Source organism: Pristis pectinata, chromosome 7 (genome assembly GCF_009764475.1).
Source record: "Pristis pectinata isolate sPriPec2 chromosome 7, sPriPec2.1.pri, whole genome shotgun sequence".
Lineage (NCBI taxonomy): Eukaryota > Metazoa > Chordata > Chondrichthyes > Rhinopristiformes > Pristidae > Pristis > Pristis pectinata.
In genome coordinates this window covers 53,400,013-53,426,255 of record NC_067411.1, presented here as the reverse complement: position 1 = coordinate 53,426,255, position 26,243 = coordinate 53,400,013, and the positions used below count along the sequence as shown (strand labels likewise).

Here is a 26,243-nt window from a genome sequence, read left to right as displayed (position 1 = left end):
TGCAAAGGTTGATTGGGAGAGGCTGTTTACAGGTAAATAGACGTCTGGCAAGTGGGAGGCTTTTAAAAGTGAGAGAGAGAGAGTTCAGGATCAGCATGTTCCTGACAGAATGAAGGCCAAAGTAGCAGGATTAGGGAACCATGGTTCACGAAGGTTACTAAGGCTCTTGTGAACCAAAACGGATGGATATGTCAGGGATAGGCCGCCGAGATCAAGCAAAATCCTTGAGGAGTATGGGATGTAGGCAATGGGATGGAACACTTAACAGGGAAATCAGGAGGGCAAAAAGAGGATATGAGATAGCTTTGGCAGGCAAGGTAAAGAAAATAGACCAGTACAGCACAGGAACAGGCCCTTTGGCCCACAATGTTGTGCTGAACTAATTAAGCTAATGACACCTAATCCCTTCTGTCTGCACATGGTCCATATTCCTCCATTCTCTGCATATTCATGTGCCTACCTAAAAGCCTCCTAAACGTCTCTATTGTATCTGCCTCCACAACCACCCCGGCAGTGCATTCCAGGCACCCACCACTCTCTGTGTAAAGAGTCTGATATTTCTCATGATGTAAAATACACAGATGTGGCTACTGCTATCTCATCTGCATATCAAATGACTGAACTAAGTGAAAGTGTATAATAAACACCACACAGCAGACATCTTGAGAAGTTACTTGGCATGGATGCAGAAGGGTGCAGAGTCACAGTTGTACAGCAATGGAAACAGGCACTTCAGCCCAACGCATCAATGTGTTGTCCAGCAAGCTAGTCCCATCTGCTTGCACTTGGCCCATAGCCCTCTAAACCTCTCCTATCCATGTACTTGCCTAGATGGCTTTTAAATGTTGCTAATGTGGCCAACTCAACTATTATTTCTGGCAGCTCATTCCAAATATGCACTATGCTTTGCATGAAGAAGTTCCCCTGATGTCCCTTTTATATCGCTCACCTCTGATCTCAAAACTATGCCCTCTTGTCTTTTGCAACCCCCCTCCTCCTGGGAAAAAGACCATGTGCTTTCACCTTGTCTATGCCCTTCATGACCTTATATACCTCTATCACGTCACCCCTCAACCTTCAAACATTCCAGGGAATAAAGTCCTAGTCTACACAACCTATGCTTGTAACTCAGGCTCCCAAGTCCAGGCAACGTCCTGGAAAATCTTTTCTGTAGAAATCAAAGGTTGGTACGTGATAGAAATATCCTCAGGTGCATCTATTTCAATGCCAGGAGTATTGTAGGTAAGGCAGATGAGCTTAGGGCATGGATTGGCACATGGGATTACGACATTATTGCTATTAATGAGACTTGGTTGCAGGAGGGGCAGGACTGGCAGCTTAGTGTTCTGGGGTTCCGTTGTTTCAGACATGATAGAGGGGGAGGGATGAAAGGGGGAGGAGTGGCATTACTAGTCAGGGAAAATATCACAGCTGTGTGTAGACAGGACAGCCCAGAGGGCTCGTCTACAGAGGCCATATGGATGGAGGAACAGGAAAGGTGTGACCACACTAATACGGTTGCATTATAGATCGCCCAATAATCAGAGAGAATTGGAGGAAAAAATCTGTAGAGAGATAGCAGACCGATGTAAGAAACAGAAAGTTCTAATAGTAGGGGATTTTCACTTTCCACATATTGATTGGGACTCCCACACTGTGAAAGGGATGGATGGCTTGGAAGTTGTCAAATGTGTTCAGGAAAGTTTTCTATATCAATATATAGAGGTACCGACGAGAGAGAATGCAATACTTGATCTCCTATTAGGGAGCCAGACAGGACAGGTGACAGAAGTATGTGTAGGTGAACATTTTGGGTCCACTGACCATAATGTCATTAGTTTCAAGTTAATTATGGATAAGGATAGGTCTGGTCCCCGAGTTGAGGTTCTAAATTGGAGAAAGGCCAATTTTGTGGAAGTGAGAAAGGATCTAGGAAAAGTGGATTGGGATAAGTTGTTTTCTGGCAAGGATGCGTTCAGTAAGTGGAAGGCCTTCAAAGGCGAAATTTTGAGAGCGCAGAGTTTGCATGTTCTTGCCAGGATTAAAGGCAAAATTAACAGGCATAGGGAACCTTGGTTTTCAAGGGATATTGGCGATCTGGTTAAGAAAAAGAGAGGGGTGTATAGCAGGTTTAGGCAACTAGAAACAAATGAGGTACTTGGAGAGTATAGAAAATACTAAAGAAGGAAATCAGGAAGGCAAAAAGAAGACATGAGGTTGCTTTGGCAGATAATGTTTAGGTAAACCCGAAGGGTTTGTACAAGTATATTAAGAGTAAAAGGATAGTAAGGGACAAAATTGGTCCCCTAGAAGATCAGAGTGGTCATCTATGTGTGGAGCCTCAGGAGATGGGGGAGATCTTAAACAGTTTTTTTGCATCAGTATTTACTCAGGAAACTGGCATAGAGGATATGGAAGGAAGGGAAACAAGCAGTAGGGTCATGGAACATACAGAGATTAAAGAGGAGGAAGTGCTTGCTGCTTTACAGCGAATAAAGGTAGATAAATCCCCTGGGCCTGACAAGATATTTCCTCGGACCTTGAGAGAGACTAGTGTAAAAATTGCAGGGGCCCTGGCAGATATATTTAAAATGTCCTTAGCCACGGGTGCGGTGCTGGAGGACTGGAGGGTTGCTCATGTTGTTCCGTTGTTTAAAAAAGGCTCTAAAAGTAAACCAGGTAATTACAGGCCGGTGAGCCTGACATCAGTAGTAGGTTAATTATTGGAAGGTAAATTATTGGTAGCTCATGTTGTTCCGTTGTTTAAAAAAGACTGGGTGCAGGTAAATGGGACTAGCGGAATAAAGTTTTGGCACAGACTAGAAGGGCCGAATTGCCTGTTTTCTGTGCTGTAGTGTTCTATGGTTCTATGCATGCTTCCTAGTTTAATAACATTTTTCTATAATGGGTGACCAAAACTGTACACAATACTCCCAAGTGTGGCCTAACTAATGTTTTATATAACTGCAACATAACTTCCCAACTCCTATACTCAATGCCCTGACTGATGAAGGCCAGCTTGCCAAATGCCTTCTTCACCACCCTATCTACCTGTGATGCCGCTTTCAGCGAACTATGTACTTGCACTCCTAGGTCCCTCTGTTCCATAACAATCCTCAGGGCCCTACCATTCACTGTGCAAGTCCTACCCTGGTTTAATCTTCTAAAATACAATATCTCAAATTTATTTGGAATGAAAGCAATTTGCTAATCCTTAGCCCACATACATAGTGGATTAAGATCCCCCTGTACTTTTTCATAACCTTCTACACCATCTACAACACCATCTATCTTAGCATTAAACTTACAAACGGTGCCTTATACATTCCCATCGAAATCATTTATATAAATTACAAACAACAAAGATCCCAGCACCGACTCCTGTGGCACACTGCTAGACATGTGCCTTCAATCTGAGAAACAACCCTTAACCATCACCCTCTGCTTCCTACCACTGAGCCAACGATGAAGCCAATCCCATATGATCTAACCTTCCAGACTAGCCTGCCATGAGGGACCTTGTCAAAGGCCTTGCTAAAGTCTATATAGACAACATCCACTGCCCTACCCTCATCTACCCTCTGTTACCTTCTCGAAGAAATCCAAGAAATTTGTCAGACATGAATTCCCACGCACAAAGCCATGCTGACTGTCCCGAATCAGATCCAGTCTCTCCAAATGTTGTCCCTCAGAATCCCCTCCAGCAATTTACCCACCACCGATGTCAGACTCATTGGCCTGTAGTTTCCTGGCTTGTTTTTGCTACCCTTTTTAAACAATGGTACCACATTAGTCACTCTTCAGTCCTCCAGAACCACCTGTGGCCAGGGATGATGCAAAAATCTCTGCAGGCCTCCACAGTTTCTTGTCTAGCCTTCCCCAAGGTCCGAGAATACACCAGGTCAGGCCTTGGGAATTTATCCATTTATGCACTTCAAGGCCTACAATAACTCCTCCCTGCTAATTGGTATGTGGTCTAAGACAACACCACTCATTTGCCCCATTTCCTTAGCTTCCATCAATTTCTCCACAGTAAAAACTGAAGAGAAATATTCATTAAAAATCTCACCCAGTTCCTTTGGTTCCACACACAAAGATGGCCATGCTGATTATTAAGGAGACCTATTCTCTCTCTAGCTTTTTAATATACGAATAGAATCTCTTGGGATTTTGCCTCATCTTGCCTGCCAGATCCTTCTTATATCCTCTTTTTGCCCTCCTAACTTCTCTCTTTAATACACTCTTACACTTCATGTAGTCATCAAGATAGTCACTAGTTCCCAATTGCTTATGCACAGTGTATGCCCCCCTTGTTTTCTTAACCAGAGCCTCAATATCTCTTGTCAGCTAGGGTCCCTGAAACCTACCAGCCTTGCCCTTCACCCTAACAGGAACATGCAGGCCCTGAACTCTTGACACCACACTTTTAAAGGCCTCCCATTTGGCAGACACTCCTTTCCCTACAGACAATCTCACCCAATCAACCACTGCAAGATCCTGCCTAATAGCTCCAAAATTTAAGGTCTGTCCCAGGTCAAGACCTTAATCTGTGAAGCCGCTGTATCCTTCTCCTTAACTATTTTAAAACTAATAGAATTGTGGTCACTGGACCCAAAGCGCTCGCTGATAGACACTTCTGTCAGTTAGTTGCCCAACCTCCTTTCCCAGGAGAAGGACCAGTGTCGCACCCTCTCTAGTAGTTACCTCTATATATTGAACCTGAACTGTTCTCTGCATTACAAATTCCACTCCATCTGGAGTGGAATATTACACCGTGGTTGGCCCGGTCAACTTTAGGGAAGTTAAAATGTCTCACTAATACTACCTTATTATGTTTACAACTATCTGCAATTTCTCTACATACATGCTTCTCCAATTCCCGCTAACTATTGGGGGGCCTATAGTATAATCCCATCAGAGTGACCATCCCCTTGTTTCTAAGTTCTACCCATATGGATGATCCCCCAAGAACATCTCCTCTAATGACCGTTATGTCCTCTTTCATCAAGAAGGCAACTTCCCCTCCTCTCTTGCACCTCTGTCACACCTGTAGCATCTGTATCCTGGAACATTGAGCTTCCAGTCCTGCCCTTCCCTCAGCCATGTTTCTTTTCTGGCGATGATATCCCAGTTCCTAGGGACAATCCATGTCCTCAGGTCACCCATCTTACCTGTCAAGCCTCTTACATTGAAATAAATGCAGTTTAAACCAATGGTCTTTCCTCTCCCTTTACTGTGGTCCTGTCTATCCTGATGACTAAATTTGCTCTCATTTGAAATCTCATTTGTAATTGAAGATCTTTGGCTAAATTCACTTGGGCTTAATAGATAGGAATTTAAATTGGCAGGATGTGACTTGCAGAGATCTTTCATAGAACCTTAACTGTTCTTTATTTTTAAACAACTTGATTGAAGGCCATTTTGCCCTTCAAGCCAATTCCACCATTTCACAGCATCACACAATCTACATCTGAATTCCTGATTCACGTAATTGTCCACTGTTTCATAAAGTTTCTGGTTAACAAAAAAAATGGCAGTGTCAGATCTAATACTGCTGATTCATTTTAGCACCATTTATTGTGAGTGTTACAAACATCTTCTAAACTTTGCCTGCAGAAGTATTTCTTAGATTCACTCCAGAAAGGCCTGGATCTCAAGTTTAATTTATGACCCTGAGTTTGAGACTTCACGACCAGGAGAACAATTTCTATCCACCCTATCTGTTCTCTTTACTGTCTTGAAATTTTAAAGCACAAGCTCTGGCTGAGATTCTGCTCCTCCTTTTCAAGAAAAGCAGCAGGGAAAAGTGTGGTAAATATAGACCTGTGGACCTAACATCAGTGGTAGGGAAGATACTGGAAAAAATTCTGAGGAAGAGGATTAATGATCTCTTGAAAAGGCATGGACTGATCAGGATGTCATTGTCAAGGGCAGATTCTGTCCGACTAATTTGATTGAATTCTTTGAAGAGGTAACAAACTGTTTCGATGAGGGCAAGGCAGTATATATGATTTACATGGAGATTATTAAGGCCTTTGACAAGGTCCCACATAGGAGATTGCCTCAAAAGGTTAGGGCCTATGGAATCCAGGGCAAGTTGGCAAACTGGATCCAAAAATTGGCATAGTAATAGGAGACAGAGTGATGGTAGAGGGTTATTGTTGTTACTGGATGCCTGTGACTAGGGATTAATAAGGGTAAAATAAGGATTGGTGTTGGGATGCTGTTTGTAACAATTCTGATGTAGACTTGGGAGTAAGTTCACAGGTAACACCTGTGGCAGAGGAGTTTATGGTGTGGAAGGTAGCCTTAGGCTGCAGGAAGATATTGATATATTGGTGAAATGGGTTGAAAAATGGCAGTTAATCCAGACAAATGTGAGGTGATGCATTTTGGGCATATTAATGAGACCAGGACACCATGAATAGTGCTGTTAGGAAATATCGAGGAATAGAGGGACCTTGGACTACATGTCCATAGATCCTTGAAGGTGGGTAGGCATATGGGAAATTGGTCTTCATTAGTCAGGGAATTGAATATAGAAGTAGAGTGGTTCTGCTCCAACTTTACAAAATATTGGTCAGACCTCAGCTGGAGTACTTTGTACAGTTTCGGTGACCAGGCTATAAGAAGGATGTGATAGTGCTGGAGAGAATGCAGAGGCAATTCACCAGGATGTGGCCTGGGATGAAGCAGTTCAGTTATAAGTAACTGCAGAAGCTAGGTCTGCTCTCCTTGGAATGGAGGAGTTTAAGAAGTGACATGATTCAGGTATATAAAATTATGATGGGTATAGAGAGAGTATCGTAGGTAACTAGAAGACATAGATTTAGGCTAAGAAGGAAGAGATTTAGAGGGATATCATGGGGACCTTCTTCACTCACAGAGTGGCAAGTACCTGGAATACAGCATCTGAGAGAGTGGTTGAAGCTGGGTCGCTGACAGCATTTAAGAAATGTCTAAGATGAGCACCTGAATCGCCAAGTCATAGAGTGCTATGTACCAAGTCCCAGGAGACGGGATAAATATGGAAGGGTGCCCACTGTTTGATGTGGACAAGTTCGGCTATATGGCCCATTTCCATGCTGTACAATTCTACGACTCCATGACCTTAATTCAGTTCTGAACCTTTTAAATTCCAGGTACATATCTGTTTTTTAAGTAATCTCCCCTGAAATTTGGGAATGTGAGAAGGATGCAACAAGTTTGAAGGCTGAGTACAAAGAGGGTAAAAAGATATTAATTTTGGTCGGAAGACTAGATTCTTTTTAAATGAGTGTAGACCTCAGTGTCTAGCTGGAATAAGTTAATTCCACACAGAGTAGACAATAATGTTTCAATGCATCCATCCTACTATTTAACGACATTCCCCATAGGACCAACTTATAGCTCCCACGGTTACTCAGTTCATTAAGTGAATATTAAAAAAAAATTGCCTTCTAACAGTAGTAAAAAGTTTCAGCTATGTTCATAATTTAAGAGATAAAATCCCATCACAGTTATTCTGTTTATATCTGGCTTAGGTTTCCTTTACCTTATTTGCATTTTCTTTACAGCTGCTGGCTCAGTAAAAACCATAACGGGGATGGCCAGGTTAAAGAAACAGTTTCTGTATGCTTCAAGTGGAGGGTCTCCAGCAAGTTTGATTAACTCAAGTGCAACCTGGAAACAAAAGAGAAAACCTGTGAGTGTTTTTTCAGTTCATACACTGGAGACATGCTTTACAGCAAAGGATGTCTGTAAATTGTACCGAAGAAGATGGTGATAAGCCGTCTTCTTGAACTGCTGAAGATCATCTGGTGAAGGGACACCCACCGTGCTATTAAATAATGAGCTCCAGGTTTTTTATTCAATGCAGACAGAGACAGAGGGGAGGGAGGAGGAGGTAGAGAGGGAGGTGGGAAGGGGAAAGGGAGAGAGAGAGAGGGAGAAGGGGAGGGGGGAGATGGATGTGATACGTACATGTCACTGCTAAAAATATAGGTAGGAAAAGGGATAACTTCCAGCAAAGTTAATCAAGAGAGTTTAATACAGACAGTCCCCAGGGTTCTGCTCCTGAACACTGTTTGTAACCCAAGCTACAGTATTAGTAAGTTGGAAATGAACAAGGAGGAAGGTGGTGGTGGTGGGGTGGTTTGGTGGGGAGAGAAGGCACACAAAAGATGCCCTGTTCCCACCCGGCAGAAGATGCTGGTAGCCCTGCAGTAGCTGGCAAATCCATCCACCTCCACCCTGCTGGTCTCCCAAAAGTACATTTGTATCTATTGGGTGTTCATAAATCAGGTGCTGTAAATCAGGAGGACCTGTAGAAGGTTAAAAAGAGTAGGACTTAAAGGCTGTAATCTCTGGATTACTAAATTTGTCATGTGGTTTTGTATACAGAAATATGAGGATAGGTGAAATGAAAGCATAGATAAAGGGGTAGTGCAGGAAAGAGGGCTTTGGATACTTGGATCATTGGGTTCCTTCTGGGGAACCTGGAACCAGTACATATCCAGGAGCTGGAGATAAATATCCTTGCAGGGAGGTTTGCTTTGCTGTTGGGAATGGCAGGGGCACGGGATGCAGAACTGTAGTACAGCAGGTGGGGACGTGGAGTCAAATATAGAGTATAAGGCAAATGAGTCCAGTAGGAAGATTAGATGGGGGCATAAGCCAGATTGGCATAAACCAGGATCGGCCCGGGAGCCATTGGAGCAGCGGGTCTCTAGCAGGTAGGGGTTGATTATTTAAAACAGAGTGTTGGTTGGTTAATTAGAAGGAGTGAGTACTTGGGATAATCAACAGGGACAAATATAAGGAGGGGTAACTGAAGAGGAGCAGCCAGTGTGTCAGTGGCTCAGGGTAGGAGTGGAGCTCTGAGGCTTTGGCTTGAGAGGCTTCAGCGAGCAGAGGCTGAGGAAGAGCTTGCACCCAGAGAGGGCCGGGTAAGTATCTTTATTTTAAATACTTAGAAGTAGGTAGTGATGGCAGCAGTTAGGGCAGTCGTGTGCACCGTATGCAGTATGTGGGAAGTCAGGGGCAGCACACTTGTCCCTGATGACTACACCTGTAAAAGGTGCATCCAGCTGTAGCTCCTGACAAACAGAGTTAGGGAATTGGAGCTGGAACTGGAGCTGGATGAACTTCGGATCATTCGTGAGGCAGAGGCGGACATAGACAGGAGTTTCAGGGAGATAATCACCCCTAAAAGTCAGGAGGCAGGTAGCTGGGTGACTGTCAGGAAAGGGAAGGGGTATAGACAGAAAGAGCAGAGCACCCCTGTGGCCATTCCCATCAACAATAAGTATACCGTTTTGGATACTGCTGGTGGGGACGACCTACCAGGGACAAGTTGTAGTGATCACATCTCTGGCACCAAGGTGGTACTTTCAGCTCAGGAAGGAAGGAAGGAAAAAAGGAGAGCAGTAGTGATAGGGGATTCGATAGTTAGGGGGACAGATAGGAGGTTCTGTGGGAGAGATCAAGAATCCCGGATGGTCTGTTGCCTCCCTGGTGCCAGGGTACGCGATATCTCGGATCAAGTTCTCAATATTCTTAGGAGGGAGGGTGAACAGCCAGATGTCCTGGTCCATGCAGGGACCAATGACATGGATAGGAAGGAGGAGGAGGTCCTGCAGAGGAAGTTTAGAGAATTAGGTGCAAAGTTGAAGGACAGGACCTCCAGGGTTGCAATCTCAGGATTGCTACCCGTGCCACGTGCTAGTGAGGCTAGAAATAGGAGGATCATGCAACTAAATACATGGCTAAGAAGATGGTGCAGGAGGGAGGGCTTCATGTTCCTAGACAATTGGGCCTTGTTCCAGGGAAGGTGGGACCTGTTCTGATGGGACGGTTTGCACCTGAACTAGAGGGGGACTAACATACTTGTGGGTAGGTTTGCTAGTGCTGCTCCGGGGGGGGGGGGGGGGGGTTTAAACTAGATTTGCAGGGGGAGGGGAACCGAAGTGTTAGAGCAGATAGTGAGGTGGAGGAGGAAAATGGTCATGCAAGGACTGCAGGTATAGACAGACTTCAAAGGTTTGTACGTGATAGAAATGTTCTAAGGTGCATCTATTTCAATGCAAGGAGTATTGTAGGTAAGGCAGATGAATTTAGGGCGTGGATTGGCATGTGGGATTACGACATTATTGCTATTAGTGAGGCCTGGTTGCAGGAGGGGCAGGACTGGCAGCTTAATGTTCTGGGATTCCGTTGTTTCAGACGTGATAGAGGGGGAGGGATGAAAGGGGGAGGAGTGGCATTACTAGTCAGGGAAAATATCACAGCTGTGCGTAGACAAGACGGCCCGGTGGGCTCGTCTACAGAGGCCATATGGGTGGAGCTGAGGAACAGGAATGGTGTGGCCACACTAATAGGGTTGTATTATAGACCGCCCAATAGTCAGAGAGAATTGGAGGGACAAATCTGTTGTGAGATAGGAGACCGATGTAAGAAACAGGAAGTTGTAATAGTAGGGGATTTAAACTTTCCACATATTGACTGGGACTCCCACACTGTGAAAGGGCTGGATGGCTTAGAATTTGTCAAATGTGTTCAGGAAAGTTTTCTAAATCAATATATAGAGGTACCAACAAGAGAAAATGCAACACTTGATCTCTTATTAGGGAACCAGACAGGTCAGGTGACAGATGTATGCGTAGGTGAGCATTTTGGGTCCAGTGACCAAGTTTCAAGTTAATTATGGATAAGGATAGGTCTGGTCCTCAAGTTGAGGTTCTAAATGGGAGAAAGGCCAATTTTGTGGAAATGAGAAAGGATCTAGGAAAAGTGGATTGGGATAAGTTGTTTTCTGGCAAGGATGTGTTCAGTAAGTGGAAGGCCTTCAAAGGTGAAATTTTGAGAGTGCAGAGCTTGCATGTTCCTGCCAGGATTAAAGGCAAAGTTAACAAGCATAGGGAACCTTAGTTTTCAAAAGATATTGGTGCTCTGGTTAAGAAAAAGAGAGGTGTATAGCAGGTATAGGCAACTAGGAACAAATGAGGTACTTGAAGAGTATAGAAAATGTAAGAAAATACTAAAAAAGGAAATCAGGAAGGCAAAAAGACAACATGAGACTGCTTTGGCAGATAATGTGAAGGTAAACCCAAAGGGTTTCTACAAGTATATGAAGAGTAAAAGGAGAGTAAGGGACAAAATTGGTCCCCTAGAAGATCAGAGTGGACATCTATGTGTGGAGCCTCAGGAGATGGGGGAGATCTTGAACAGTTTTTTTTGCATCAGTATTTACTCAGGAAATGGGCATAGAGGATATGGAAGGAAGGGAAACAAGCAGTAGGGTCATGGAACATATAGAGATTAAAGAGGAGGAGGTGCTTGCTGCTTTACAGCGAATAAAGGTAGATAAATCCCCAGGGCCTGACAAGATATTTCCTCGGACCTTGAGAGAGACTAGTGTAGAAATTGCAGGGGCCCTGGCAGATATATTTAAAATGTCCTTAGCCACGGGTGCGGTGCTGGAGGACTGGAGGGTAGCTCATGTTGTTCCGTTGTTTAAAAAAGGCTCTAAAAGTAAACCAGGTAATTACAGGCCAGTGAGCCTGACATCAGTAGTAGGTAAATTATTGGAAGGTGTTCTGAGAGATCGGATATACAAGTATTTGGACAACCAAGGGCTGATTAAGGATAGTCAGCGTGGCTTTGTGCGTGGTAGATCGTGTTTAACGAATCTTGTAGAGTTTTTTGAGGAGGTTACCAAGAAAGTAGATGAAGCAAAGGCTGTGGATGTTGTGACAAGGTCCCACATGGGAGGTTAGTTCAGAAGGTTCAGTCACTAGGTATCCATGGAAAGGTTGTACACTGGATTCGAAATTGGCTGTGTGGGAGAAGACAGAAAGTGGTAGTGGATGATTGTTTCTCAGACTGGAGGCCTGTGACTAGTGGTGTGCCTCAGGGATCGGTGCTGGGGCCATTGATGTTTGTTGTCTATATCAATGATCTAGATGATAATGTGGTAAATTGGATCAGCAAGTTTGCTGATGACACTAAGATTGGAGGCGTAGTGGACAGCGAGGAAGGATTTCAAAGCTTGAAGAGGGATCTGAACCAACTGGAAGAATGGGCCAGGAAATGACAGATGGAATTTAATGCAGACAAGTGTGAGGTGTTACATTTTGGAAGGACAAATCAAGGTAGGACATATACAGTAAATGGTAGGGCACTGAGGAGTGCAGAGGAACAAAGGGATCTGGGAGTTCAGATACATAATTCCCTGAAAGTAGAGTCACAGGTAGACAGGGTTGTAAAAAAGGCTTTTGGCATCCTGGCATTCATAAATCAAAGTATTGAGTATAGGAGTTGGGATGTTATGGGTGAGGTTGTATAAGTCATTGGTGAGGCCAAATTTGGAGTATTATGTGCAGTTCTGGTCACCTAACTATAGGAAGGACATCAGTAAGATTGAAAGAGTGCAGAGGAGATTTACTAGAATGTTGTCGGGTCTTCAGGAGTAGATTACAGGGAAAGACTGAACAGGTTAGGACTTTATTCCTTGGAGCGTAGAAGAATGAGGGGAGATTTGATAGAGGTTTACAAAATTATGAGGGGTATAGACAGAGTTAATGCGAGTAGGCTCTTTCCACCTAGATTAGGAGAGATAAGTACGAGAGGACATGGCTTTAGTGTGAAAGGGGAAAGTTTTAGGGGGAACATTAGGGGGAACTTCTTCACTCAGAGATTGGTGGGAGTGTGGAACGGGCTGCCATCTGATGTAGTAAATGCGGGCTCACTCTTATGCTTTAAGAATAAATTGGATAGATACAAGGACGGGAGAGGTCTGGAGGGTGCAGGTAAGTGGGACTAGCGAAATAACGTTTTGGCACAGACTAGAAGGGTCAAATGGCCTGTTTTCTGTGCTGTAGTGTTCTATGGTTCTAACTGGTCTGAAGAAAAAGGAATCATATGTAAGGTTTGGGGAGAAGCCAGAAAAGAACTCAAGAAGGGAATTAGGAAAACCAGGAGGGGGCATGAAAAGTCCTTGGCAAGTAGAATTAAAGAGAATCCCAAGGCATTCTGTACATACAAGAGCAAGAGGATAACTAGGGAGTGGGTAGGACCAATCAAGGCTATAGGAGGGAACATATGCTTGGAGGCGTAGGATGTGGGTGAGGTCCTGAATGAGTACTTTGCATCAGTATTTACCAAGGAGAAGGACGTGGAAGATAGGGAGATCAGTGTGCAGCATGCTAATACGCTAGGGCATTTCAAGATAAAGAAGGAGGTAGTGTTGGGTCTCTTAAAGAACATTAAGGTGGATAAGTGCCCAGGGACTGATGGGATATACCCCAGGTTATTGAGAGAGGCAAGAGGTGAGATTGCTGGGGCCTTAACCAATACCTTTGTGTCCCCTTGAGCCATAGGCGAGGTCCCCGAGGACAGGCAAGTAGCTAATGTTGTTCCGTTATTCAAGAAGGGAAATAGGGATAATCCTGGAAAGTATAAACCAGTGAATCTCACGTCAGTGGTAGGGAAGTTACTGGAGAGGATCCTTAGAGATAGGATTTATGAGCATTTGTAAAACCATGGCCTAATTAGAGACAGTCAGCATGGTTTTGTACAGGGCAAGTTGTGTCTTACTAACTTCATTGAGTTTTTTGGGAGTTGACGAAGGTGATCGATGAAGGTAGAGCTGTGGATGTTGTCTACATGGATTTCAGTAAGGCATTTGACAAGGTCCCCCATGGGAGCCTCATCCAGGAGATTAAGAGGCATGGGATCCATGGTGAGTTGGCCATTTGGATTCAGAATTGGCTTGCCCATAGAAGACAGATGGTAGTGGTTGATGGGACTTATTCTGGCTGGAGGTCTGTGACTAGTGGTGTTCAGCAGGGATCCATACTAGGACCTCTACTGTTTGTGATAGACTACATAAATGACTTGGATGAAAATGTAGATGGGTGGATTAAAGTTTGGAGATGATATGAAGATTGGTGTTGTGGATAGTGTAGAAGACATAGATCAGTTGCAGATATGGGCTGAGAAATAAAAATGGAGTTTAACCCAGCCAAATGTGAAGTGTTGCACTTTGGGAGATCAAATGTAAAGGGACAGTACACTGTTAATGGCAAGACCCTTAACAGTGTTGATGTGCAGAGGGATTTTGGGGTCCAAGTCCACAGCTCTCTGAAAGTAGCTACACAGGTTGATAGGGTGGTAAAGAAGGCATATTGCATGCTTGCCTTTATTAGTCGACAAATTGAGTTCAAGAGTTGGGAAGTTATGTTGCAGCTTTATGAAACTCTAATTAGGCTCTCTGGAGTACTGCATTCAATTCTGGTTGCCTGATTATCAGAAGGATGTTGAGGCTTTGGAGAGGGTGCATTAGAGATTTACCACGATGCTGCCTAGATTAAAGGGCAAGAACTGCAAGGAGAGGTTGAACAAACTTGGGTTGTTTTCTCTGGAATGGCAGAGGCCGACAGGAGATCCAATACAAGTTTATAAGATTATGAGAGGCATAGATAGACAGCCAGTATCTTTTTCGCCAGGGCTTGAAATGTCTAATATCAGAGGGCATGCATTAAGGTGAGAGGGGGTAAGTTCAAAGGAGATGTGCAGGGCAAATTTTTTTTAAACACATAGAGTTGTGGTTGCCTGGAGTGCGCTGCCAGGGGTGGTGGTGGAGGCAAATACAATAGAAGTGTTTAAGAGGGCAGATGAATGTGCAGGATATGGAAGGATATGGACATTGTGTAGGCAGAAGGGATTAATTTAGTTGGACATTTGATTACTACTTTAGTTAGTTCTGCACATCGTGGGCTGAAGATCCTGTTCCTGTGCTGTACTGTTCTATGTTCTAACTGCATTTATTTTAATGCAAGGAGCCTGACGGGCAGGACAGGTGAACTTAGAAGTTAATCAGCACACGGAAATACAATATTTTTGCTATCACAGAAACATTATTGAAGGGAGGGCAGAACTGGCAACTCAACATTCCAGGCTATAGAAGTTTCAGACGTGATAGGTTAGGAGTTAAGAGAGGAGACACTATTGCAATATTAATTATAGAGCATCACGGCAGTACTCAGGGAATATGTCTTGGAAGGCTCTGCTGGAGGAATTCGTCAGGTCAAGCAGCATCTGCAGAACTACAGGAAGTGTTGACGTTTCAGGTCGAAGTTCTGCATCAGGACTGAGAGTGGAGAGGGAAGGTAGCTGGTATAAAAGTGGGGGGGGGGGGGGGGGGGGGGGGGGGGGGGAGGGAGGGGAAAGGGCAATACCAGGACTGCTAGGTGACAGGTAGACAGAGGATCAATTCAGCAGTTTGGAATTTGAACCCCTGACCTCTGATTTACAAAGGTTTTATCATTATCAAACACTTCTGCTCCCATGGATTAAGAACTTGAACCAGAAAGAGTAATTATGTTCCTACCAGCCCTGATACTGCTGCAGTTGCAGTTGCTATGGCAGGGATGATCCTTCCAGCTATCCTCTTCGTCTTTAACCTGTCTGCTGTATCAATGTTATACATTCTTGCCCGTATGTTGGATGCTGCTGTTATAAAGTCAATATGCCCATTGCTGTCATTGTCTTTTTCAAAGGAGACTGCCACCATGTGGAGATGATCTAATGCACAAGCACCAAAAAAAAAGTTAATGAGACTCAATTTTTTGTTCATAATTATCGGATGCCGAACCCTTATTCCCTTCCTCTACTGTCTCCCAATGAATTTGCTCTCTTCCCAAAGGAACTGATTTGGTCTGGGGGCTTTACTTCAGTGACATTATTCCTTTTGTTATCTTATTAAACTGATCATGTGTCTTTGAAAAGCCAGTACTATAATTTAGCTGCTAATTTGGATATGGTGACTGGGGTGAATCAGTGCAGCACATCAGAGCCTCACGCTATCCTCGTCATACTCTTACACAATATAGATGCCATTAAGGAACTAGTGGCATTGGCTAAATACAGGAAATCATAGATACTCACAATAAAAAGGAAATTGTTCACTCCAGCATAAGCTCTGGCTCTTTGCAATCAAACTGCTTTCCTTACTCGCCAAAGCCTTATGTCAGTATAGATCCTCTTTCTCTGCCTTAGTAGCAAACCTCATAACCCCGACTGGCACATTTCCCTGGCTGAACTGGATTGCCAGACATGATTGAATGGCAAGTGTGAAGAAAAAGCTAGGTATAATTGTGTGACATAATTAAAAACATATCAACATTAATTTTCAGACTATGTACTCGATTTTAATCATGTGTATGAACATCGTCCCTGGAAAGGACCATTCAATTGTGCCAGGCTTTGGAAACTGGGACTATTAACTTTGTAAAAATGGTAGACTTTAAGGAGATAAGGTTGAGCGCTCTAGAATAAAAAAGGAATTAGATGATGTGCAGATGAATGCTTTATCACTCATGCAAATTGCAATTACACTTAAGGAAAAAGATCTTCTTCAAAACAAAAATTGGTCACTTTGAAGACTCCACTTACTTTTGGTTGCCAGTCCTGTTCTTCTGGCTTGGTTTAACAAGTCAATGGCCACTCTTTCCTCTTCACTGCTTACTGCAAGTTTTGCCTGGTCAGATTTCTTTACAGTTTCATCAGTTTCTATTTGCTAAGAATAAAAATGGCTGATTTTTCATGTGAAGAACAAAACTGCAGCAATAACATTTCAAAAAAAAGAACGTATTTACAAACTTTGCACTCCCCCCATAGCGTAATAAGAAATAATCACAATTGAATTTATTTCCTCTGAGAAATTCTTCTTCTTTTATACTTTGTAAAAATCAGCAATCAAAACAAGATCATTAATTTACATACAAAATCGATTTAAGTTGATAAACTGGTTTATTATTGTCACATGTACTGAGGTACAGTGAAAAACTTGTCTTGCATACCGCCCATACAGATCAATTCATTACAACGGTGCACTGAGATAGTACAAGGTGAAACAATAACAGAATACAGAATAAAGTGTTACAGTACAAAGAAAATGCAAGAGCCCATCTCATCGTACTCGGGAACCATTCAATAGCCTTATAACAGTGGGATAGAAGCTGTCCTTGAGCCTTACGGTACGTGATTTCAGGCTTTTGTATCCTCTTAAGCTGGGTCTCACTGTATTTTTTCATTGGCACAATTTCCTACTATTCAAAAAGAATCTCCACAAACTTCACTTTCAAACATTCTCTCTTAGGCAAGAAATTTAGATAACCCCTTAGGTCAAGGTCAAATTGACTTATAATTTTTGTGGCAAGCACCTTAATCTGGGTTGACACTTTGATGGAGTATTGAGGGGGTGCTACACTATTGGTACCTGTTTTTAGATAAAATGTTAAATCAAGATGCCATTATCACTAATCAAAAAGCAACAGCGTCTGCCACTTTTTATCCCTCACCCATTGCAAAGCAATATTGCAGTGTCATTTTGGCTATTTATGGAACTCTAATTAACACATTAGCAGCCTTGTTTCCCAATTTACAACTAACAAGTATGAGGTGATGCATTTTGAGGGATCTATTAAGGGTAGGACATATACCATGAAAAGGAAGGCCTGAACGAGTATTGAGGAACAAAGTTATCGTGGTGTAAAGTTAAAAGAACCCTGAAGGTGGCAGCGCAGGTAAAGAAGGCAAATGGTTTTATAGCATTGGTTAGGCCACAGCTGGATTATTGTGTGCAGTTCTGGATGCAACATCCAGAACTGCACACATCTGGATGCCTACAGGAAGGAGAGGGTGAAGACGCTGTCTGGAATGAACGTTTCAGCCAGGACAAGAGACTGGAAGGGCTGGGTAGATTTTCCTTGGAGCAGAGGAGGCTGAAGGGGTCCTGGTAGAAGAATACAAAATTATGAGAGGCATGGATAGTAAGACATTTTTCCCATGGTAGAAATGACTAAGACCAGATGGTATATGGACTGCAGAGTGTTTTTGTGGCACCATTCACCTGGTTGAATGGTGCCACAAAAACAACCTCTTGCTCAATGTCAGCAAAACTAAAGAGCTGATTGTTGACTTCAGGAAGGTGAAGGAACATGCACCAGTCTACATTGGGGGATCGGCGGTGCAGAAAGTCAGCATCTTTAAATTCCTGAGTGTTAACATATCTGATGACCTGTCCAGCACATTGATGCAAACATAAGGAAAGCACACCAGCATCTTTACTTTCTTAGGTGGTAAAGGAGGTTTGGCTTATCATTGAACACTCTAATGAACTTCTATAGACGTACTGTTGAAAGTATCCTGACTGGTTGCATCACTGGTTGTACACAATTTGAATGCGCAGGAATGCAGGAAGCTGCAGAGAGTAGTGGACTCTCCCCAATACATCATGGGCACATTACTCCCTACCATCGGTAGTATCTACAGGAGGAAACAGTTATCAAAGATCCCCATCGTCCGGGCCATGCCACCTTTTCGCTGCTAACATCGGGCAGGAGGTACAGAAGCCTGAAGTCCCACACCACCAGGTTCAAGAACAGCTGCTTCCCTTCAACCATTCGGTTCTTGAACCAACCGGCAAAAACCTAATCACTACAGTTTAGCAACACTTTGACCACTTTGCACTGAAATGGACTGTTTTTTTTGTTCTAATTGTGCTTTCTTGTAAAAATTCTATATAATTTATGTTTGTTTTTTTTGTGAATGCTGTTTATATGATGCTATGCACCTGTAATGCTGCCTCAAGTAAGTTTTTCATTGCACTTGTGCATACATGTACTTGGGCATATGACAATAAACTCGAATTTGACTTTATGGTCAGAAATAAGAGATTTAGAGGGGAATCTGGGGAAGAACTTTTTTCACCCAGTCCAGAACTCCACATCCAAGAAGGTGGTGGATGCAGGGACTCTCCTAACATTTAAGAAGCATCTGGATGAGCATTTGAACCGCCAAGGCATAGTTGGCTATAGCTCAAGTGTTGGTAAATGTGTTTAGTATGCATAGTTCCTTGATGGTCAGCATAGCCATGGTTGGGTGAAGGACAGAAGAGTCCTGTGACTCTACATTTCACAAGTATTTAATAGGTTTAAATTGCTTAATGAAAGGAAGGATATAAATATAAGTTCTCTCTTAATCTGCAAAATTTAATGTGCCGCCAATGGCATCATCTACTTAAACGCTGTCTGATTGTGATATTTTTCATGGGTACTCATGTTGATTACCATGGCAATGCCCGGGTTTCTCATCATTATGATACCACATTTTGTTTTAAACACTGAGAGATACAAGGCAAATTACTGAAAGCTTTAGGCCTCACAATTATAAAAGGACAGTTTTGTGTGTTTTTTCCAATGGATACTTCTGTACAAATGCTTCACATGAATGTGTTTTATCTCTTCGCTGGCTTCATAGCTATGCTTCAAAACCCTCATGGTTTTTTTTAATGTACTTTTCTCAAGCTGTCTCTCTTTGAGCAATATATCTCTTTGTTTCATGCATCACCGGCCAGGTAAAATTTTCATCAATGTATAGGTGAATCTAAACCATTAAGTGGCTTTCATTTAAACAAAATAATGAAAGAAAAGTTTAATTGTTATTTTCCTACACTGATTGATGTATAAGTAAATAATAGGTACATTATCTCTAAAACTGAACTGTAGTCAAGTTGTCAATCAACTTAATACTTTTCTGGTTCAATAAAACCCAAATTTAACTGTTTTGACGTTCCCATCCACTTAGACTGCTTATTCAGTGAATTGCTAACACCACTTCAAAAGACTCCAGCCAATTCACTGCTTCCAGATTGATATGTAACTTGGGTAATGCACCCGTCTTGGAGTTAATCAATTAATTGTTCAAGCGTTAGCATGAAGGACAAAACAAGTCTGAACCATGATGCAAATCTATTAATAAACAGATTAGTTCAAGCTAGTGGCAACATTTTGAAGTAAATATGGATTATTTATTGGGAGTTAACCATTTCATGATCATTATAACTTTCCATGGATACATCTATTCACAGATAAGAGATAAAACATATTGATTTGGAACACATAAATATAAGTGAACAGCGCAACAAACATGTAAAATTGTCATTTTACAGTAGAACATATAACATTACAGCACAGGAACAGGCCCTTCGGCCCACAATGCTGTACCTAACTAATTAAAGGCCTAACTAAACTAATCCTTCTGCCTACACAATGTCCATATCCCTCCATTCCCTGCACATTCATGTGCCTATCTAAGAGCCTTTTAAACACCTCTATCGTATATGCCTCCACTATCACCACTGGATTCCAGGTGCGCAGTGCATTCCAGGCATCACCACTCTCTGTGTAAAATAACTTACCCCCTTTCACCTTAAATGCATGCCCTCTAGTATTAGACATTTCGACCCTGGAAAAAAGATACCAGTTGTCTATTCTATCTATGGCTCTCATAATCTTATAAACTTCCATCAGGTTTCCTCTCAGCTTCCGCTGCTCCAGAGAAAACAACCCAAGTTTTTCCAACCTCTCCTTACAGCACATGCCCTCTAATCCTGGCAGCATCCTGGTAAACCTCTTCTGCACCCTTTCCAAAGCTTCCACATCCTTCCTTTAATGCAACAACCAGAACTGAATGCAATAGTCCAGACACAGGCTAACTAGAGTTTTATAAAGCTGCAACATAACTTCCAGACTCTTGAACTCAATTCCTCAACTTATAAAGGCAAGCATTCTTTATGACCCTATCAACCTATGCATCCACTTTCAGGGAGCTATAGATTTGGACCCCAAGATCCCCCTGTAGATCAACACTATTAAAGGTCCTGCCATTAATCATGTACTGTCCCTTTACATTTGATCTCCCTAAGTGCAACACCTCACACTTGGCTGGATTAAACCCCATCTGCCATTTCTCCACCCATATCTACAACTGATCTGTATCCTGTTATATCCTTTGGCAATCTTCTACACAATGCCACCAATCTTTGTCTACGAACTTACTAACGCACCCATCCACATTTTCATCCAAGTCATTTATATATATCACAAACAGCAGAGGTCCCAGTATCGATCCCTGTGGAAAACTACTAGTCACGGACCTTCAACCAGAATAAGTCCCATTGACCATTACCTTCTGTCATCTATGGGCGAGCCAATTCTGAATCTAAATGGCCAAGCCACCCTGGATCCTGTGCAGATTAACTTCTCGATGAGTCTACCATGAAGACCTTGTCAAATGCCTTACTAGAATCCACGTAGACAAGATCCACAGAGCTACCTTCATCAATCACCTTCGTCACCTCCTTGAAAAGCTCAATCAAGTTAGTCAGGACTTGTAATATTCAGGACACATTTGTGCGTTCTTCCACTATTAATCACAGTCTCTGAGCTATGAGTTCTTCTGTTATATCACAATAATCTTTTCAAATTGTGACTGGTTACCATAGCTAGCTGAAAGCTGAGTGGATGATTCATCTGTCACCCTCATAGCCATGAAGCTGTAAGCAACTGATATTGATCTTTAATGTGTAATTTTGGTGTAACTATCCTTCATTCACAATAATCTCACGGCAAAATTTCCCTCTTTTACCACAGGAAGCTGCTGTAGTTTGTTTCTTCTGTTCTTCAAATAGAGTTGACACAGTCGATTTGACAGAAGTGACACAGATAATTTGTCAGTTTGTTAAAACAAGTCTTTCTGTCACAATCTACAAAATGTGTGTACACAATGAACAAAATTTTAATGTTCAAATGGTAATTCAAACTAAACTATACAATGGAGGCAAATATCTATCCTGATAGATTTCTTTTGAGATAGCTTCCATTAATCTAGAGATACATAATAGACTGTCTGTGGGTCCAGGGCATAACTCAGGAACAAAACAACTGAAATCTGAAATTTTGCATGCACGTTAGGTAAACCGTGTGCACCACACTTAGTTTTTCTAAAACTCCCAGAGGAGGCTTTTCATTGCCCAAAGGGGACCGAATTTTAATTTTCCCCATTGAAAATTGATGAGATTTTTTCCAGATCTATTTTGTTTAGGTACTACTTGGGTACACCTAACCCAAGTACATTCAGTCTATCTGCATCACTAAAAATTGCACAGAGTTTCCACGGGAGACCAGCTATGATTTAAACCAGTTAGATGAATATATCAGAGAGAAAGAATCAAGTTTAGAGAGTTACCAAAGGGATGTCTTGGATACTATTACAGAGAGACTGCTAACAATGACCAACGAATCATATTTTTTTGGATGCTTATGATGGAAGCAGAAAAACTTTCCTCATTAATCTACTTTTGGTTAAACTTCAAAGACAAAACATGATTGCCTTGGCCATTGCAACCTCAGGCATTGCTTCATCATGCTGTACATTCGGCTTTTATACTCCCTTTAAATTTTACAGAAGTGGAGACTCCAACATGTAATGTTGGTTGGGGAACGACAGGGTCAAAACTTCTAAAAGGTTGTAGATTTATTGTCTGGGATGAATGTATAATGACTCACAAAGCAGCCAGTGAAACAATAGATTGAACTTTGCAGAATCTTAAGACGCAATAATAAATTAATGGGAAGTGTTACTTCAATGCTAGCTGGCGATTTTTGTCAAGCATTACCAGTAATTCCACGAGGTATTAAAGTAGATGAATTAAAAGCTTGTATTAAAGCAACATGACATCCACCATCATGAAGTGCTTTGAGAGGCTGGTCATGGCACGCTTTAACTCCAGCCTTCCAGAAAACCTCGACCCACTGCAATTTGCTTACCATTAACAGGTCTACGATGGACACCATCTCCCTGGCTCTACACTCATCCCTGGAGCATCTAGACAATAAAGACACCTACATTAGACTATGGCTTATTGAATATAGCTCTGCCTGCAATACTGTAACGCCAAGCAAACTCATCATCAAACTCCAAGAGCTGGGACTCAACACCTCCCTCTGCAACTGGATCCTTGACTTTTCTAACCAATAGACTGCAATCAGTAAGGATATGCAGCAACACCTCTGGTACGATTATTCTCAACACTGTTGCCCCACAAAGCTGTGTCCTCAGCGCCCTACTCTACTCCCTATACACTCATGACCGCGTGGCCAGATTCTGCTCTAACGCCATCTACAAGTTTGCAGATGCTACTATCATAGTGGGCTGTATCTCAAATAATGATATAGTCGGGGAGTACGGGAAGGAGATAGAGAGCTTAGTGACATGGTGTCATGACAACAACCTTTCCCACAATGTCATTTGGAGCGGGACCTTTGAAAAGAGGCGAGTCTCTGTGCCTGCGCTTGTGAGTTTCACCTTGCAAGAGTCTAAACGCGGCACATTTGCAAATTGTTGCCAGGTGATTGGCTTATTAACAGCAGCAAATAAAGGGAAGGCAGGTATAAGCAGAGCAGCCATTGTGTAAGTGGCCAGTGTTAGAGTGGGGGAAGCTGAGGCTTTGGTGAGAAGAAGTGAAGGTAAGTTCCTTTTTTTCTTTGCTATAGTGTTCCTTTTAGTGCCAGGACAGAGTAGTGAGAATGGCTTCAGGGTCAGTGGTGTGTTCAGTTTGTGAGATGTGGGAGTTTTGGGAGCCATCTGGTCTCCCTGATAACTACATCTGCATGAGGTGCATCCAGCTGCAGCTCCTTACAGACCATGTTAGGGAGCTGGAGCTGCAGCTGGATGACCTTTGGCTCCTATGGGATGATGAGGAGTATATAGATAAGAGCTACAGGGAGGCAGTCACTCCTAAGCTGCAGGAGGCAGGTAGCTGGGTGACTGTCAGGAGAAGGACAGAGAATAGGCAGGTAGTGCAGAGTACTCTTGTGGCTATTCCTCCTCAATAACAGGCATACTGCTCTGGATACTGTTGAGGGGGATGACCTACAGGAAAGCTGCAGTGACCAGGTCTCTAGCACTGAGCCAGGTCATGTGGTGCAGAAGGGAAGTGGGGAGAACAGGAGGGTGTTAGTGATAGGGGATGCCATAGTAAAGGGGGCAGACAGGAAATTCTTGGGATATGAAAGAGATTCCCAAGTGGTAATGTTGCCTCCTGGGTGCCAGGGTCAGGATTGTCTCCAATCAGGTCCACAATATTCTGAAGGGGGAGGCTCAACAGCCAAAGGTCATGGTACATATTGGTACCAATGACATAGGTAGGAAAAGAGATGAGTTCCTGAAGAGGGAATATAGGGAGTTAGGAAGCTGGAAAGCAGGACCTCAAGGGTAGTAACCTCTGGATTGCTGCCTATGCTACATGCCAGTGAGGGTAAGAATAGAAATGATTTGGCCATAGCTGAGGAATTGGTGCAGATGTTTGCTAGAACTGTTGGGAAGGTTTAAACTAGTTTGGCAGAGGGATGGGAACCAGAGTGATAGGTCAGAGGTTGGTGCATTTAGTGTACAAGTAGGTGCAGAGTGCAGAAAGACTGAGGAAGGATAGGCATTTGAAAGGGCAAAAATGCAGTCAGTTGGATGGGCTGAAGTGTGCCTACTTTAATGCAAGAAGTATCAGGAACAAGGCTGATGAACTTGGAGCATAAGTAAGTACTATGATGTGGTGGCCATTAGAGACCTGGCTGTTGCAAGGGCAGGAATGGCTGCTGGATATTCTGGGGTTTGGATGTTTCAAAAGGGACAGAGGTAAGAAGTGGGGGAGTGGCTTTGCTGATCAGGAACAGTATCACAGCTGTAGAAAAGGAGGACATCCTGGAGGGATTGTCCACTGAGTCAGTGTGGGTGGAAGTCAGAAACAAGAAGGGAGCAATCATTCTTTGGAGTAATTCCCCCCAACAGCAGCAGAGACACCAAGGAGCAGAGCAGGAGGCAGATTTTGGAGAGGTGCAAAAATAACATGGTTGTTGTCATGGGTGACTTCAACTTCCCTAATATTGATTGGCACCTCCTTAGTGTAAAGGAGATAGATGGGGCAGAGCTTGTTAGGTGTTCAGGAAGGATTCCTGATGCAGTATGTGGGCAGGCCAACTAGAGGAGAGGCCATACTGGACCTGGTACTAGGCAATGAGGTTGATCAGGTTTCAGATCTCTCAATGGGAGATTATTTTGGAGATGGTGACCATAACTCCTTGACCTTTACCATAGCCTTGGAGAAGGATAGCAGCAGATGACATGAGAAAGTATTTAACTGGGGCAGAGGGAATTATGATGCTATTAGGCAGGAACTTGGGAGTGTAAATTGGGAAAAATCTTCTTGGAAGAGCACAGCAGAAATGTGGAGGTTGTTTAAGGAGTACTTGCATGGGGCTCTGGATAGGTTTGTTCCACTGAGGCACGGTAAGGATGGTAGAGTGAAGGAACTGTGGTTGACACGAGATGCAGAATATCTTGTCAAGAGGAAGAAAGAAGCAAGGATCAGACAGGGCTTTAGAGTTAAAGGTAGCCAGGACAGAGCTTTAGAATGGACTTAGGAGAGCTAGAAGGGGGCATGAGAAGTCCTTGGCAAGTAGGATCAAGGAAAACCCCAAGCCATTCTACATGTGAAGAATAGGAGGATGACTAGAGTGATCAGGGATAAGAGGAAACATGGGCCTGGAGTTGGAGGATGTAGGGAGGTCCTTAATGAATACTTTGCTTCAGTATTCACCAGTGAGAGAGACTTTGACATTTGCAAGGATGGTGTATGACAGGCTAATATGCCAGGGCATGTCTATGTGGAAAGACAATGTGCTGGAACTTTTGAAAGACATTAGGATAAATAAGTTACCAGGGCTGGATGGGATATATACAAAGTTATTACAGGAAGCAAGGTAAGAGATCGCTGTGCTGTTGGCAATGATCTTTGTGTCCTCACTGGCCACAGGAGCAGTACCAGATGATTGGAGAGTGGCAAATGTTCTCCCTTTAAGAAAGGGAGTAGGGGATAAGCCTGGGAATTACAGGCCAGTGGGTCTTCAGTGGCAGGCAAATTACTGGAGAAGATTTTTGGAGACAGGATTTATGAGCATTTGGAGAAGCATAGGCTGATTAGGGATAGTCAGCATAGCTTTGAGGGGCAGGTCATGTCTCATGAGCCTGATTGAATTCTTTGAGGATGTGACAAAGCACATTGAAGGTAGAGCAGTGGATGTGGCATACATGGATTTTAGTAAGGCATTTGATACCCTTCCTCATGAAGGTTTATTCAAAGTCATGAGGCATAGGATTCAGGGAAACTTGGTTGTGCAGATTCAGAATTGGCTTGCTTGGAGGACAGAGGGTGGTGGTAGATGGAGTGTATTCTGCCTGGAGGTCAGTGACCAGTGGTGTTCTGCAGGGATCTGTTCTGGGACCCCTGCTCTTTGTGATCTTTTATAAATGAGTTGGATTAGGATGTAGAAGGGTGGGTTCATACCTTTGCTGGTGATACAAAG

General features: G+C 43.0%; 1 protein-coding gene across 2 annotated transcripts in view; it reads right to left on the bottom strand.

The window, feature by feature from the left end:
* The window catches only part of uba6 (ubiquitin like modifier activating enzyme 6), a 228,766-nt gene that overhangs the window by 30,896 nt on the left and 171,627 nt on the right, over positions 1-26,243 (bottom strand). For both annotated transcript variants that reach the window (XM_052019228.1, XM_052019229.1), the window contains exons 28-30: positions 16,435-16,558; positions 15,371-15,564; positions 7,535-7,662 (exon numbers count right to left, since the gene is read on the bottom strand). In XM_052019228.1, coding sequence (XP_051875188.1) covers positions 7,535-7,662; positions 15,371-15,564; positions 16,435-16,558 — 446 coding nt within the window. The remainder of the gene's footprint in view (positions 1-7,534; positions 7,663-15,370; positions 15,565-16,434; positions 16,559-26,243) is intronic.